This window comes from Uloborus diversus, chromosome 2 (genome assembly GCF_026930045.1).
Source record: "Uloborus diversus isolate 005 chromosome 2, Udiv.v.3.1, whole genome shotgun sequence".
In the NCBI taxonomy this organism is placed as follows: domain Eukaryota; kingdom Metazoa; phylum Arthropoda; class Arachnida; order Araneae; family Uloboridae; genus Uloborus; species Uloborus diversus.
In genome coordinates, this window is record NC_072732.1 from 201,157,951 (window position 1) to 201,176,321 (window position 18,371).

General features: G+C 34.1%; 1 protein-coding gene across 1 annotated transcript in view; it reads left to right on the top strand.

Annotated features, from left to right (window-relative positions):
- Positions 1–18,371, top strand: part of LOC129216241 (plexin-B-like) — a gene marked incomplete in the record, with an annotated part of 97,627 nt that overhangs the window by 67,439 nt on the left and 11,817 nt on the right. Inside the window, 6 exon segments of the mRNA XM_054850440.1 lie at positions 1,389–1,408; positions 10,674–10,827; positions 11,589–11,753; positions 13,099–13,271; positions 14,580–14,740; positions 16,041–16,188. Coding sequence (XP_054706415.1) covers positions 1,389–1,408; positions 10,674–10,827; positions 11,589–11,753; positions 13,099–13,271; positions 14,580–14,740; positions 16,041–16,188 — 821 coding nt within the window.

The window sequence follows — 18,371 nt, forward strand, 5'->3', positions numbered from 1 at the left end:
AAAGACTGAAAATAATTGAAAAACGCTAAAATAGTGAAAAAAAAAATCAAAGTGCTAAATGACAGGAAAAAACGTTAAAGTTCAAAATGTATGAAAGAATATTTAAGTTAATTATTTCTTAGAAAATTTAACAAATAAGAAAAAATATTTTGTTGTATGAAAGTCAAAAAAAAAAAAAAAAATTAGTTAAGAAAATTATTTCTTCGAAATTTTTACAAGTTAGAAAAATTATTTGTAAATTTGACAAAGAAAAAAGAAAATTTAACAAGTTAGAAAAAATAAAAAGGATAAAGTTTGAAATGCATGAAAAAGAAAATCAAAGTTTAAAATATATTTCAAGTCCACAAAGCATTGAAATAAATCTAAAATCTCGAATGGGTTGTATTTAAATAAATCTTTACTTAAGTGAAAACTTTGTTATTATGAAAAATAATAATAATAATGATGATAGTTTCAATTATGAGTTGAAATTCAGTTAATGATATGCCATGATTAGTACTAAAGAGTAAATTAACTGATGGTTTTAAAATTAATTTAATTGTAATATTCGTTGTCATGGTACAGATTCACATTAAGACTGAAAGAGTAATGAAAAATATAGCATAGTGGTTAGCATACGTTTTTGCTAACTCAAAGTTTGGGTGTTCGATTCCCAACTTCAACACTCTGTAAAAATAAAAATAATTAAATTCGCAGAAATATTCAAAGTCCGGAAATAAAAAATCAACCTCTCAATAGATGGCGCCACCGACGTTAAACATAGCATAAGTTAAAACATAGCAACAAGTGTTGCCAACCGAAAACTAAAAACTCTGGTTGTCATGACAACAAGTGTTGCCATTCCAAAACCGAAACTCAAACAAGTGTTGCCATCCAAAAAGTAAAAAAACTTTGTGGATACCATGACAACAAGTTCAAAATATTCTAAGTCCGAAAACGCGGGAAAAATATCTAAAACGCGGGAAAAACCCTCGTCACCTTCTACGGGTTCTCGCGGCGGCCCCGGTCGTGGGGAGGGTCAACCCCAAGGTCGGGAGGGGGTGGGGAGGAAGTGGAGGAGGCGGTGGGAGGAAGAGTGGGAGGCGGATTGCAGATGCATACCATCGCCACCGCCTCCTGTTGCAGAACTCTCATAAGTACCCTACTGCCGCGAATCGGAAAAGTTTATGAACCCTTGCTCTAGTAAGTTTGTTGCCATTCTCAATAAGTACATTTGGTTGAAATATAGTTTCGACGAGGAATCTCCTAAAGCTAAAAATAAATTTAATCTGTAGTAAAATCTTGACATGCAAGGTGAGGGTAAAAGTATCTCACAAAAATTGCACATAGAATCAAGGGTGCCCATATAGGGGGGGCAAGGGGGGGGCTCGAGGCCCCCCCCCCCTTGGAAATTGATTATTCTGTTGTGGTAAGCTTTTCTCCATCATTCCTCTAGTACAGGGGTTCCCAAAGTGATTGACGCGGCTCCTTGCTTTTAATACTTTTTTCTTTCAAAAATATAAAAATATTTCTTCTCCAGCCATTAATGAATAAATAATTAAAAATGTCAAATTTTAATGACTGTAAACTGTCCTGAAATCTGCCTCCAAGGGGAAAATATCCTGCTAAACCATGGTTAAGATTTCTGAGCCCCCCCCCCCCCCTTACAATTCTGCATATGGGCGCCCATGCATAGAATTAGTAAAGGAAGTCCAATTTCAGCTTTCTCCGAACTTTGAAAGAAACCGTTTAAGCCGTTTTGCTAAATCGTAAAAAGTATAAGAACTTGGAACAAAAGCTTCCAAACACAATCATTTTCGTGATGAATTGGTTGTGGAACCGCATTGGTTTTGAGGAGTGTTCTGGTTAAAACAAATCAAATAAAAATATAGAATTTTTCACTCGCTAAAACGTCTTTTCTAAGGGTTTGGCCTGCGTGCATAAAAATATTTTCCACTTATCAACACGAGGAGTTAGCCTTTGAATGCGTTTTTCTCTTAATACATTTGTACATTTGATAGATTCACTGATTGATCAGAAATTTTGCAATGGTAGTGAAAAGCTCAAACTCTATTATTATAATTTCTATGAGATTTACGTTTAGAGAAGTCAGGTAAATCTTGGAAAAATATGTTTCTAGTTGTAAGACGTAAAATAAAGGTGGTAGCTATCAGGTAAGTACCCGTTATAAATCCTTAAAAAAATTAACGTATGATCATATATTGTCGGCAAATTGTTTAAAGTTGTCTTTCATAAAAAAGAAAAAAAAGTGAAAAAACATTCTATAATCCAATAATAAGTTTCTGGATTCAAAAAAAAAAAAAAAAAAAGAAATCTGAACTAATATTATATTCGATTCATCAAGTTCTTCACATTTCCAACTTTAATTCCATCTCCAGAAGCAAGAAGGCTTCAGAAATTCTTTTTTATTTATAATTTCAATCGAATCTAAATTTAATTTTCTTTCATCTACCAGAGACCTAACTTTCCGAGCGATTGCCAATTTACTTTCCGTATTTTTAACAAGATTTTCAAAGCGAACATGGAAACCAACTTCCCTTCCTCGAGTTTTGCCCCGGGCTCTCGTAGCTTCGTTGTTACTGTTACGCTTGAGAGATCAAGTTGTTGTCATTATGTATGACACGTTATGTCACAGGAGGCGTCCCTCGATGCTGAAGCTCCTCATGATTCGCCGAATGAGCGGCATAGAACAAAAAAAGGGGTGTCTTGTTTTGCCATACATATTATTTATTGGTGCAGCGAAAAAGAACCACCATCATCTTGGTCAACTAGATTTTTTTTTTTTTCCTTCTTTCGTTCGTTACCAAAGTTGCGACTGAGGAAGCTTGCCTTTAAAATTAGTATATGTTTTCCGGACCGGAAAGTTTCTTTTCTTCAATCAATTTTTTTTTAACAAGATTTCATTTTTAATCCGTGGTATAATTGCTCTAAGGCGGGGTCACGGCGCAGACTGCGCCATTGAAATTTTTATGGGGGTGTTTTGGAGGGTATTTTTTATCCTTTTTGGGGGCTCTTGCTTTTTGGGGGGGTTGTGATATTTAGGGGCATGCGCCCTCGCTCTTAAGGGGTCTAAGGATACTTAACCTTCAAAATTTTCGACTTCTTGGAAAAAATATATGTTATGTCTAATTTAATTCTGAACAATTTGATACCTTATTTATTACCACACGCAAAAAACTTTTCAAGTTATCGAAAAAATGCGTATTCTTTTCTAATAGAGATTTATGTTAACAAGAGCTGTTTAAGCCTCTTTTTTCTCAGGTTGCGTTTTCTCAAGTCTCTCGTTTCGCGTGCGTGATACCTCAGAAAGTTTCTTATATATTTCCGTAAAACTTTTAATGCATGTTTGGCTGGTTTGTTTTTATGATCTAAACCTAAATTTAGTTTTTTTTTTTTTTTTTTTTTTGAAATTTTAAGTTAATATCAAAATTTTCCAACATTTTGCGTGGAAAAAAAAATAAATATATATTTTAATATTTACTTTCATTTTCAGTTACAATTTAGGTTCAGATCATAAAAAGAGATCAGACAAACGTGCTTGAGAAGTTTTACGGAAAAACATAAACTTTCTAGCTATCACGCACGCAAAACGAGAAATCTGCACCTGAGAAAAAGAAGCTTAGACAGCTTCAGTAAACATGACTCTCTATGGGGAAAGTTTACGCATTTTTACAATAACTTGTAAAGTTTTTGGCGTAGGTTAATAAATAAGGTGTCAAACTGTTCAGAATTAAATTATGCATAGCATATATTTTTTCCAGAAAGTCAAATTTTGAAGGTTAAGGGTCCTTAGACCCCTTAAAGGAGGCGACCCTGATTACTCCCTTTATTGACAACCTTTTGCATTGTAGTGTGCTAATTTTACTCGAGATCGATAAAAATCCATTGATTTTAAAATAAAATATCTATACGGGAACGTAAGACAATTTTTGGTGTCGTAAAAAGTACTAAAGATTAAAAGAGCGTTTTTTTTTTTTTTTTTTAAATGGACAATATAATTACTCACATTTTCTATAGAGAATCTTTTGCCATCTATTGCGCAAATTTTCAACACCAGATCGATAAAAACAATCAGCTTTGTAACAAAATATCTGGCAATCGCGTGTTTAATAGCAGCAAAAGTTTCAAATATTTTGTCACGTGAAAAGTGTTGTAACGGTCGGAATCAAGGGAAATCAGACGGAGTAATACCAAGCAATAATCAACTGAAGAGACGTGAGTTAGGAACATGATTATGGTAGACTACATTTGTTAGCACGAGCTCTGAGAAAAACTAATTAATTCCGCTGAGTTGCTCCTCCCGCCATGCTCGTCCGACATTGTACCCTCAGTTTTTATTCCGTCCGCTATGTGGCAAAGAAGTTGAAACTTTGGCTGATATAAAAAATAACATCTTCAGATAGTTTTCTCAAAATCTAACTGATTTTTTTCCCCGATTGAAAATTTGAGCAGAGTGACAAAAGATTTTTAATAACAAGGGAAATTACATCATTGATTTTTAAAAAAAAGAAAAAAAAAACTTGTTATTGACATGATTTATTTGAGAGAAAAAAAAGACGAAATTAAATTTCGGATCACCCCAATATTACTGAACTCCCCAAATTTTCTGAACGATATTATGGAATATTGCAAAATGAAGAACATAGACGCGGATACCTCCGGGGAGGTTTCCAAAAAAAGTGCCTTTTTTTCACTAAAAAAACTTTTATATTCTGATAAACATCATTCGTACAAAATTCATGATAGTGAAAACATATGCGCAGATAAAAAGAAAACTTATTTAAATTTGTAAAATATTTAAGCATTAAACAAACCTCCTAGTTTAGACGACTGTTTTGACAACGGTGCTCACATTACCATAGAGCTGAGTTTAATGAAAGTATGTCGTTTGTTTAGTAGGGTCTGGTGGGGGAAAGTGGTCAATGGGGTAAAGTGGTCATAATTCAAATAAATGGCTATAGCTTGGAAATTAATTTTCGAAAAAATGTGAAAATTTTATTTTAGGGTAGTGCATTTATAAACTATATTTTGAATAAAAAATTTTACAACTGGCAGAATTTTATTTGGTAAAAAAAAATATTTTGTGTAAATATGAAAATTCTTAAAATCTAAACACCTTTTTTAATTTTCTTGGGAAATTTTGTTTGTTAGAATTATGAACAGATAGACTGCACAGGAAGTTTCCTACATGTCTCAAGAACTCTTACTCATTAGCAGTTAGCTGAATCTATTTTGAATAATTTGTTAGAACAATTTAAGTAAGATGGGGTAAAGTGGTCATAATATTAGGCTTAACGAATATTGTTTTTCTAAAGTCACTAAATCTTTAAGTATAAGGCAGATATAAATTAAATATTAATTTCACTTAATATGTATTGTTTTTACAATAAGCAGGGTTAAATATACGAGTATATGCGTATGTATACGCATATACTCGTGTAGGCACGTATAATATACGTATTCACATAAATGCACCAATAAACACGTATTTGGGTACCTGCAAGTATTTTTTTATCTATACAGATATACATTCGACTATACACGTATATTCCCGCTTATATGCTCGTATATATACGAACAATTATATACTCAGGGAGACACGTATATATGCATACGTACTCGAGTAGACACTTGCATACAAGCATGTGATATACATGTATACAGGGCGAGTCTAAACTCTTGGTCAAATTATTAAAAGGTGTTAGACGGGAGGATAAGAAGCAAGAATCATAAGAAACATCCAGAATCAAACTCAATGCTGACGCGCTACATGCACGCAAAAGCCAGAAACTGATGGATGCAAAACATGTCACAAATTTATTACACAAAGAAAATTTTACACAACATTTTAGGTTTTAAGAAAATTTTAAAGTTATTGATGAAATTCGCGACCGGCAGCTGTAATACATGCATCGCAATCACTCTGTTGCAATTACGAGACTTTTGAGAAACTTTCATCAGTCGCTGCACCTTCGTTGCGATGCGTGTATTAGAACTACTAGAGGCCGTAACTTTTAACAACTGCTCTTAATATGTCTTAAAAACTAAAATGTCAGATAAAATCATCTATGTGTAACAAATTTGTGACCTGTTTTGCTAACGTCAGTTACTGACCTTTTGTGCATGTAGCACGTCAGCGACCATAAGTTCCTTATGATTCTTTACTTCTTATCCTCCCCTTTCACACCACTTAGATTTTGCAAAAAATCTTGGATTCATTCTGTAAGCATACATGTATATTAGCGGATATACTCGTGGATATACGTGGATACATGTACTGGTGTATACACGTAAATGCACGTATATACGTCTAACAGGTATATAATCGTGTTTACACGTAAACATACGAATATACTCGTGCTTTTATATATATTTACGTCAGTAGACACGTACAAACACGCACTGGATATATCCACGAATTAACTCGTGTATACTCGTATAAGTATGTATGTACACTTATATATGCGTATATACGTCGACTGTACACGTATATACTCAGATATGCACGCACATACTCGAGATACAAGCGCAAAACACGCATATGATGTTCTTTTCTACGCTTTACTCGCATATACACGTGATACGTATATACTCGTGTAGACGTGTATACACTCCTATAGGTAATCACGTATACATGCATGAGTATATACGTGTATATACACTCGTGTATACACATATATACTTGAGTAGTAGATTCGTGTATACCCGTATATACTCGTACATATACTTCTAACTATAAAAATAACCGAAATATACAAAAATTAGGGTTATTTGTAACGGTTTTGCAGTTTTTTTTAAAGTATGACCACTTTACCCCATGCTATGACCACTTTCCCCCATCCCATGGGGTAAAGTGGTCATAAATACAAAGGGAAATGAAAGTGTTATAAAACTACTTAAATTCAATATTCTTTCCTGAAATGTAATGTACCGTGTTCTTTAATAATGCAATGTAAAATAACAACAAAAAAAGTTGAAGTGTTTAAAGAATTTATTGTTTTTATTATCCACGTAAGTTGAAAACCCACGATTTTATGACCACTTTACCCCACCAGACCCTACGCTTTTTAATTGACGGCTTTAAGAAAAAGAAATTCTTAGAACCAAGGATAGACCTTTACTTTTTTTAAAATACATTCCGCGTTTTACGATGAAATAAGTCAGCAATCATTTTGATATATATATATTTTTTTTTTTATTCTGAAAAAACCTTTGAGGATACATCTATTTGTCTCATTTTTTTTTCACTATATTGTAGTTAATTTTAGTAAAAACGTACTCCGTGTTTAAGTTTATCGAATATTATTATTTTTTATTAACCACCTCGCTGCTCTTAACGAAATTTCTAGTCTATTTAACACCAAGCGTGCGGTTCTCGACGAGATATCTCTTAAATTTAGCATGTAACTCTAGGACTGCCCAACCGCAAGTTGTTTAAATAAGTTTGGATGCTCACTTCAAATCGAAATGGGCTGTAATATACGTGAATCGTGCATCAGAACAATCCGAAAGTTAATCAGAGACTGATTGAAAGTGCACAAAAACAGAATCAGAGACGGATTGAAAGTGCACAAAACAGCCTGAGACATTCTCGAAGAAGAAAAGCCTTATTCATTCTTAGGAGCTTTTGAAGGGGGCAATCTTGCATATTCTCTTGAAAGCGTAAAATCAGCTAAATTCTTTTCATTCTGATGATATTATTTTTTAAAAACTTAACGTTCATTGAGAGCACCGGCATTTAACGTATCAGTACTTTTTGTGACACCAGTGGCAGCGCGAGAGCAAAAGTAAACGTCGGCGATGCAGTTTTGCGAGGCCCTTTTAATCATAAAATATTGTGAGACAAATAATTGAATTCATAGAATTAGTTTTTGTACTAACTATTGGTACTTAGGGTTCCCAATTCACTTAATTGCTGGGACAAAAACATTTCGTGATTAGTAGCACAGTCAAAAAGAAGTTTTTTTCGTGGTGGGGGGAGGAGCCGGCACTTTGACTGTGGAAAAAATTACCTGATAGCAAGGGGGGTCTGGGGGTTCTCCCCCGGAAAGATTTCGAAATTTGTAGTTTAAAAACGCCATTTTGGGCTTTCTTTGCTGATGTTAAGGTAAAAAAGGTACAGGGGGTCTCGGTGGAAATTTCTAGAAATTGAAGCTTTAAAAATGCAATTATAGGCCATATTTATTGACTTTAGGGTCAGAGACTGTCCCAGATCGATTCTTTAAAAAAAAAAAAAAAGTCAAAATCAATTTCCTGCAAATTCTCGTAATTGAAGTTTCAAAAACGGAATTTTAGACAAACTTTGAAGATTTTACCGGAAGGAAGGGAGATCCCTCGAAAATTTTTGAAAATTATGGTCCTAAAAACTTAGGAATATTTTATATTCAGGAGCCATTCCACTTGAACTTTCTGTTAATGAAGTTTAAAAAGCCTAATTGCTTATGATATAAAAGAAAAGCGATATGGGGACCCTTGCCCGAATATTTTCTGAAATTCAATCCTTAAAAGTGCGATTGTATTGCCATATTTTGTAATATTACGCTCGGTAATTTTTGAAATTCAAGCTAAAAAAACGCAATTTTAAGCGATTTTCGACGTTCTTGAGCATTTGGGAGCTTTAAGCTGGAAATATCGCGAAGTTTAAGATCTGGAAACAAAATTTCAGTTGCTCCATAATGCTTTCGGTGTGTGTGTGTGTGTGGAGGGGGAAGAGTTCGGAGGAGCAGCATTTTGGATATTTTCTTACTTTTAGATGAACTTAGGAAACAAAAGAAAAAAGAAAAGAACTGAAAAGAAGAGAAAAAAGAAAGGGGGGGGGGAGAGTTAGCTGATCAATTAGCTGTTGCCAATGAATATTTTTAATTCAGGCCCCGACAGAATTGGGCCAAACATTTGCTAAGGCTGACTCTGTGCAGTCTCTCCTGCACGCACTATTTTGATTACTTTTGCGTCTGTTATATTTAATGAGAGCTTCAATCGAAAACATGGAAATATCTTAAAACTTCTGAGAATTTTGCGAGGCCCTATCTGCGCGAGGCCGTCGGCAGTTGCCGACGTCGCCGACGCCTAGCGCCGCCACTGTGTGACACCGTTTTTGACTAGCATTAAGCAACTAAGTAGAGATGAAAATAAAATATTTTAGTTTTGATTGGAGACACGCTACTATTTTTTTACAGTTGACTAAAGTGTGACTTTATGCAACATTTTTTTTTAGATATTATGAATTTCTTAATCAAGCTTTCTGCAAGATAAATGCCATAAATTGAAAAAATTCGCAATATTTTCGATCATTTCCGAGTCTTCCAAATACTAGGGTTCATTTGTTAATTGTTAGCGTATGACTTTGATCAAATGGATTGCTATTGTCCATGGTTCATTTTTTAATGTTACTCTTTATTATTGTCTATCCATTAATGTTTATATTTTTGTATTTATCAATATTTATATGTTATTGTCAAGTATGAATACACTTTACTGCTATAAATTTCTGTATTTTTCAACGGAGCAAAACAAACCTCGCTGATTTTTTATCATGTGGGTAATTTTAGTCGTTGAAACTTTGCCTTTAGGCTAGAACTTGTGACTTAGGCGATTAGAATTGGTTTTACTACAATAAATACAACTAGAACGTAACGTTAGCCTATTTTCAAAGACTGGCTCACAGTTAGATGGTAACTTTGACTTTATGGGTTATTTCTAATGGTGGGTTTCTAACAATAAATTTCGTTATTTCCTAAGGATGGATTCCGAAAGAGATGTTTTTCTCCGAAAGAAAGTATTCCATCATTTCATTAAAGGTATTTATTATTTTTTCGTGTCTCATCTTCAGAGATAGGACTACTGCAGAGACGCCGACTACATTAACCACGCCTCATAGCGTGCATGCTAACCATCAGCGTAGTTCCGCTTAAGTGGGCAAGAATTAGATACAATTAGAGATTTCAAGGCTTTGTTCTGGCCAATGTATTGTCTTCCCGTTGTCGGAAAGAAAGCCATCTCTGGGATATGGGGATTTTTCACAAAACCGCCTTCTTTTCGCGCCGATTTTTATCTCTCCCTCTCCTTCGATTGAATTTGATGACCGCATCCTGTTGTTGGGCGGTTTCTGGATTCAATGAAGCCGTCACGGTCTTACCATCATCGTGGCAGTCGGGCGTGGTCTTTAAGGCTTCCGAATCTGATGGGCGTGGTATACGGGCATCGCATACAGGGGAGCGACAGGTGTCCTAAGGGTAAAAAGCGACACTGATGTGCTGTTATTAACTTCCGACAGTGACTTGGGCGTGATGGGGATGTTGAGGATTGTTGCCATCTGGCATTTACCCGTTGACAAGAACGTGATCAATTAAAGGGAGGAAGAATGAAAGTAACGTTCTGGGGTAAAATAATTTCACCCAGCGAGAAGTTTTATGACAGACTTTGACAATCCACGTTGTTCAAAGTCCAACATAAACTGTTCAAAGCAGCAATTCCTATTTATACCAGTCACTTTGTATGCTGTAGATAAGAATCTTAAGGGTATCATTAAGTTAGTTGTGACGTGAACTTGCATTTTGAATGGTGCCATGATACTAGGATATTGACTGATGTGAAAAACTTATCTTTTCAGTGTTCAATACCATTACTTGTCTTTTTGCATTGAAGTATTCAAATTTTTTTTCTGTTTTTCACAGACTGTTCAAGTCGTGCATGAGGATCAAGATGAGAAGATTGTCTGTAGAGTGAATGATTGTGATGCTACCAGTCAAGTAAAAGCCAAACTGCTGGATTCCGTTTACAAAAACACTCCTTTCTCATTACGGCCTTCTTTGCATGACGTAGATCTTGGTTAGTATAATGCTTAACTTACCACTGAGTATATGAATTTGGTTTGAAATGTGTACGAGGTAGCTATAAAAAAATTTTCCGAATGATTGTTCTTATCTAGAATTGTTCTGGAAAGAGATTTTGAAAATATAGTAAGAGAGCCCTCGCGTTGAATGTGCGAATGCAATGAATCTTATCAATGCTAACAAAAGAAAATTCACGACTTGGAGATTTTTTTTTATTTAAATTTATCCGTTAGAATGTATTTCAGTAGTATAGTTTGACTAAAAGAAGTTTTGTGACTATCTTAAAATGAGACAGCTTTACCAATCTTCGCAACGTCTGTTAAAAGATAGAATGTAATTTTGGTAATTATCTGGAAAAGCTTGCACAATGTGTAAAATAATAGAAGAAGCAATATAATTATCATGCACAATGTGCATAAGTCTTCTATTACTTTCCAAAAACCGATTAAAGCAGTAAATATTTTTGCTGTTTTTGTGTGTTTCTCTGAGGTCGTTTTCACTACTTGAAAAATGTTAGAATTGTTGTTAGCTTTCGATCCGTTTTCCATCATAAATACTTACCGCATACTTTAATAGAATTTTGTTGTCAAGTTTAACTAAGCATAAGCAAGCTATACTGCATCAATTACTATTCATACACCTCAGACTTTTTCAAAAGTAATAACTTTTTTCAATCGACACAACTAATCTGAGAGTTGATTAAATAAACCGTATATCATATCTATTAAAAATTTTATCAAACATTTTCTTTTTCAGAATGGAGGCACGGTCGAGGTGGTCACCTGACACTAGCGGATGAAGATTTGACCACGAAAACGACCTGTGGTTGGAGGAGACTGAACACCCTGAAACACTACGGTGTGAAGGATTCAGCCGTTATGAGCCTAGTCACTAAACAGAACGATAGTTTTAGTTCGAATTGTGAGTGCCGTCGAAAAAGTTTGTGTATGCTAACATTCTTTCTCTCTCTTTGTTCCCCTCTATTTTTAACTTTCGCACAAACTAACAAAATCAGTCACGTTACAATAGTTATCATATACAAGGGAAATTATTGTTTGACACGCGACTGTTTTCAACTGCCAAAGTCTTGAAAATTTCGTTTTGGATTTGCATAGATCCCGTTGCAGCGAATACCAGTAAAACGGAATATCCGTTTCAGGGAAATAAATATTCAGTACCGATTTAATTTCCCATTGCTTTGCTTGAACTCCATTGTAACGAAATTCCTGTAACAACGAACAAAATTTTCGCTTCCTTGAAGTTTTTAGCAACGGGATTTCACTGCATTTACAACGAATGCATTCTAAAGAGAAATCAATAATTGTTTTCAGTAGAAGATATATAATAATTATTGACTTGCAGGAATATGAAAATTACATATCTGTGGGAAAGTCAACAATGTAAACCATTTATGGTTCTATTATTAACTCGATGTTTGCCTTTGTAAGACTTACTTCATATCAATTAAACACCTGCATCATTGGGTTGCTTTTGATCTGGGTATCCGAAACAGTGAGTCGCGGTCTCTAAAAAGTCACTTTTTTATGCATAATGGCATTACAATTGTAGTTTATATGTTTAAAGATTGTTTTTCAACTTAATATAACTCCTAAAATTATTTTTGAGGATAAAAAGACCATTTAGGAATTTAAAGCTCATAATATTATAGAAGATTCCAGGCTGCCTATTAAATTAAGAGTTTTAAGTAAAACGTTTTTTAACTCTAAGTTTGCTCTTAAAATATTGTTTTCATGTTTAACGCTAAAATTATGCAATATACAAGAAAATGTCAACCAACTGAATGCTGGTAAGAGGAATCTTCTGGGAATGAGATCTTTTGAGGGAGCTTAAGGAAAATCTCGTGGTTTTTTAGTTAAAGAAAATCACATTTCTTTTAAAGCTTTTTGATCGAGTTTTGAAGGGAGTTTTATGTCATGTTAACAGTTATAAAGCTGTAAAAATTGACTACCCCTAGATTAATTCCCGTGTTCCAAAAATAAAGTACTGAGCTGAAAATTGCGTTTCGAAAACGTGTCTCGCGAAGGTAGTGCATTCATTCGACTGCAGGACAGTTATTTTGTGCAATGATGCACTTACTTGCAGAATTAAATTTACTATGAGCAACAAATTCAGATTTTGTCTTCAAAAGTTGTTTTGAATTCGATATGTTATTAAATCGGTTGAGAGTTTTCTAAGGTACTGATGTAACACCATATTTTTCTCTTATACGTTTTACCGCTAGTTTACACGTTCCGTTCTTTTTCAGGCACTGGAAATGCATCCCTAAATTCAGTTTCTCCCATTGTTAATCATTATGATGTTGAACAAGGGGTCAGGCATTGGCACCTGGTGAAGCCTCAAGATGACCAGGCCCCTCTGAAAGACTACAACCACAAATCAATTCCTGAAATATTCCTAACACGACTTCTGTCCACAAAGGTAAGGAACAACTTTTCTTGGGGGGGGGGGGGGGAGTCGCTCACATTTTTGAAATGATTTTTTAATATCTGCAACCCATTAGAGACACCATATTTAACAGAGAGAAAACAAAGTCGAAATGAGCCTATCAAGCTTTTAACGGCATTCCATTTCTTTTCTCGATATAGAGTAGAGTAAGCAGAGACGTCGATGAGTCTGCAATAGCATATTAAATGATTGTCGTTTCAGAAACATCAGTCCTCCGTAACAGAAGAATGGAATGACGTCTCGGAGACGTCAGTCATGAATGACATATGATTTAAATGTCGTCTCAGAAACGTCAGTCATAAATGGCATATGAAACGAATTTTGTTTCGGAAACGTTAGTTCAGTCCTCAAAAGCACATGGAATGAATGTCGTCGCGGAGAAGTCAGTCATCATTAGCACATGAAATGAATGTCGTCTCGGAAATGTTAGTCATTAGTAGCACATAAAATGAATGTCGACTCGGAGCCGTTAGTTCAATCCTCAATAGCATATGAAATTAATATAATCTCGGAGACGTAAATTGAGTCCTTAATAGGGCATGAAGTGAATGTCGTTTCAGAGACGTAAAAAAGTCTGTAATAGAGCAAAAGGATTGAAGTCTCCAGAACAATCACAGCATGTCAAGGACTTTGTTATTATTACAATATCCTGCCTGTTATCGATTTTATTAGTATGTCAAAGAGCTTACGATTTTCATTGTCTTGAGGGGGTTTTCGATAGTTACAAATTTGAAATAAAAGTTCCTCAATTAAATAATCGCAAATCTAATAAAACATTCTAATTAAAAAAGGACGAAAATTTCATTAAATAACTTAAAAGTTAATGTGTTTTATTTGTTTTCATCTATTAATCTCAACCATAAATTAAGCGCATTTAGTTCTCCTCTGGATGACATTTAATTTGTGAATGTTCATGATTTATATCTAAGGCAATTTTCTGCCAATAAAAATTTGTTTTTCAATAAATTGTACTCTGCCATTTTTATGACAAAACAGAAGAAAATATTTTAAAATAGTATCTTTTGGGAACATTAATTTAAATTTAAGATAATATATAGTATTATTAATATCATTAATATACTTCATGGTATTTATATTGGCGAAAATATGTCTGATTAAGTTTTAATGCACAGTCATTTACGAACCAAGCAGCACTTTTCAAAAACTCCTTAAAACTGTCTCTTTCGGATTTTATTTGAAAAATCACCGTAGTAACAATAAGATTGCATAATAACAATAAGACATTTTATAAATGATGATTTACGCTTATGTTTCTGCTAGGGTACTGTTCAGAAGTTCGTGGACGATTTCCTTACTACTATTTTGACTGCTAATGAGAGCTTACCCCCTGCTGTGAAGTGGTTGTTTGACCTACTGGACGAAGCAGCCTTGAAGCACAATATCCTCGACCCAGAAGTTGCGCATGCGTGGAAGAGCAATAGGTAAGATACTTTGTTATAATACATATTCCCTTTGGTCTGAAAAAAAAAACTACTGAACCACCACGTTTGTCCGAATTAACAGGGACCAAAGGCGATCCGGATAATTGGAAATCCAGATAATCCAGGTAGTAAGCAAAATAAATCCTTAAATTGACAGACTTACCATTTATGATGATAAAAACCACGTATTATGACAAAATTGCCGAGAATTGTTTACAAGACATTAAAAAAGATGTACTGTTCGCCTCTGGGAAGTTGAGCTATGGTCTTGAGCAAGTCTATTTCTTTCAAGGGAGAGCAATCAGTAAGAAGAGAAATTGTTTGGCGCAGAGTTGGGCTACCATTGCAACCCTTTTATTGGCGAGAAAATCCTGTACCGCTTACTACTTCTTACCTGAATAGCAATGTTGCTCGCCAAATGGGCAATAACACAGCAAACTAATTCCGCAAGTTCTTAAGCCGTTTTTCTTCACCCACTATTTCAACTAAAGGAATTGTTTAATCGGTCGGGCAGCGGAGCTCAACTTGCCAAAGTTGGACAGTGAAAAATATTTCACATCAGTCTTAGCAAAGAATTGGCCCGTTGTTATTTGTTTCAAGCTCATGTAGCGTTTGAAAGCAACAATGTTATGCAAACCCCATTATTAGTTTAGGTCTGTATTGTAAATCAACGAAAGAAATGTGTACATTCAATCAAATTAGAAAGCGAACCTTTGTTGTATTTGTATTTTGCATTCTTGCATTTGTAGTTACAAATAAACTTTTATGTGATTTTTTTTTCTCCAAGATTCTACAAATTTGGTCAGGAGTTCCAGAAAACGAAAGTCGGATAAATGAGGTTCTACTATCTAGTATTTCTCCCCTTCTAATAGTTTAAATGAGATGCTCTGGTTCATAAATTTTGACCTCAATCTTACTTTTAATCCTAGTCTAATGTATTAGATCTATGCAGATCACTCTAGCGTTGAGTGGCAACTCGCCCACAGTTGTCATAAAACATTCCTCTTTAAAATGAAATATCTTTCTGTTCGCATAAGTAACGCTTGATTGTACAATCAACGTTAATTATATTCATTACTTATATTAAATTGTACTTAAACTGTAATTTGTCATTTTTTAGTGGCAATTCAAAAGCTAACTTGTTCATTTTGGTTACTTTTTTGTTTACAAGAAAATAAAAGTGGCGACTTACGAATTTGCTTCCACTTGTCTCAGGACGCCAAAATAATCTCTCAATCTTCATCTTTACTGTCAAATATATCTAAAATGTCCATTTTTAAGATAATCGTTTGTCTTTCAGTCTTCCGCTGCGGTTCTGGGTCAACTTCATCAAAAATCCAGACTTTGTCTTGGATATCCAAAAGACAGCAGTAGTCGATTCCTGCCTTTCCGTCATAGCACAGACTTTGATGGACGCTTGTTCCACTTCAGAACACAGGCTTGGCAAAGTAAGTGTTTAAAATATACAGCATCACTCTCATAAATACATTTTTTGAAGTTTTAGAAAACTCACAGCTCAATTGAACTTTAACTTTGTTTATCCGCAAGCTTTTCAATTGTGAATTATCTTTTCACGAAATGCATCCAGAAATAAATTTGATAATATTTGACGTGAATTTTCTACAGTACATGTTACGGTACAAAAATGATTTTCATCAGGTTGAAACAATGTTAAAATTATGGCTCGTGCTTTACGTTAAGAATTAATGTCAAGTAAATTTATACATATCACATGGAACTATGTATATAGTGCTGGTAAAAAAAAAAAGCATCACCCTCGCATTTTCACAATAATCGGATTATGTGAGAAGTTTTGGTCGACCGATTAACGATAAATGTATGTGAAATTCTGTAAAACTTATGAAATAAACATTTAACAGCAGGAATCCGATAATTGTTTACGTAGATCGGGGCTAATTCTGGGCCAAGGCAAACTGCTAACCCCATGCTCATTATTTCATTTCTGAACCTGCGTGTGAGTTTAAGGAAAAAAAATTACTTTACCCCATGTCAATTTAAGTCTAATGGCAGGATAAAGGTTTTTAAATTGTTACTTGCCAGTTTTGCCCGATGGCACGGAACAGAATCCTCCTGGAAAATGACGTTTGGAACTGAAGTAAAGTGATCCCAGATAGTAGGAAGCAATTTCTCCTCCAAAATGTCAATATACACCTGAGCATTTACCGTTTCTTGCACAAAGTGAAGCCCACCAACTCCTTGATCAGAAATACATTCCCAAATCATCTGGGATACAAGATGCTCGACTGTGTGTTGAATGCAGTCGGGATGATATTCCTCTCCTTTGCGGCGCGGGTGATGCATTTTTTTTTTTTTTACCACCACTAAATTTCTAACTTTAAAATGAATTTTAGAACAGACGCACTTATTCAAAATCGCATATTTTCGTTCGTAAAATTCAAAATCTCATATTTTCGATAAAATTTTCCATTCTAAAATCACAAATTGTGAAATTTATAAAAAGTACTTAACATTTTTCCAAAAAAAAAAAAAAAATACATTTCGCTCAGCAGCGTTAAGGATGAAATAATTGAAAGAATTTAGATTGTTTTAAAGTAAAAGAGGCTACAAAAGATTTAAGAAATGGATTTTTTTTTGAATTTATAATAAGAAAGTTTTAGGCAATGAACTATTTTAAGTTTTCGAACTACAAAATAGGAGAAGGAATATTGATTTATGGTTCGAAAATGTTCCATAAAAGTTACATTTATTAGTTTCGCCAATTTCTTTAAGAGAAGTAGATATGACTCTATAAAATATATTTTTCATTTTTCAAGAAATTTACAAGTTCGTAGAGAATAGAAATACATCTAAAACTTTCCTTTTTTTCATCAATTACTGATCAAATTATCAGAAAAAGTTTCTTTACATTTTCACGTAATTGTTTTTTCCTAAACCATTTCGAAAATTGCTTTCTAAAACAGAACTCTCCTAAGCGGTCTTGAAAACAAGGATAGCTCTAAGCTTTTTTTTTTTTTTTTCATAAAAGTTATTTAATTTTCGTTCCTTTTTGCTCTCATTTTCAATATATATTTTGAGATGACTCATTTTGGAAACAAGCCAAAACTCTGAAAGCTTTTGTAGAATTTTCTTAGTTTTCTCTAGACGTTGCAAAATTTTAAAAGAATAACGTTTACTATGGATCTATCTAATGAATATCCTTCCTAAAGAACCGGTAGTCTCATTTTTGCGTAAAAACAGCTTTTGTTCCGTCAAAAAATGCATAACATGTGATTTAATAGAATGTTGTACATCTTTCCTGAATAATTTCTTGACGGTATCTAACAGAGAGGAGTGTAGTTGAGGAAAACATTTTATTTAAAAACAAAATGGTTTGTAATTCTTTCTAATACTTCGTATTATCCAATCCGTTAGTTGATTTTTGCTCGGAAAAGCATAATTTTGTTTTTTATGTAATTTCTGGTTCTTTAGTAAAAATCTGTTAAGTATGAACGCAATATTAATCTTTAGTGTCTCAAATACTTGTAAATATTTTCCCTTAATTTGTTAATTCTTCTTTTTTGAACGGAATGTATGTTTAAAAAATTTTACCCTAACGCATTTAATAGGCCTTTGGCCGACTATGAATTAGTCTGGGGTTTCGTCTTCAGTA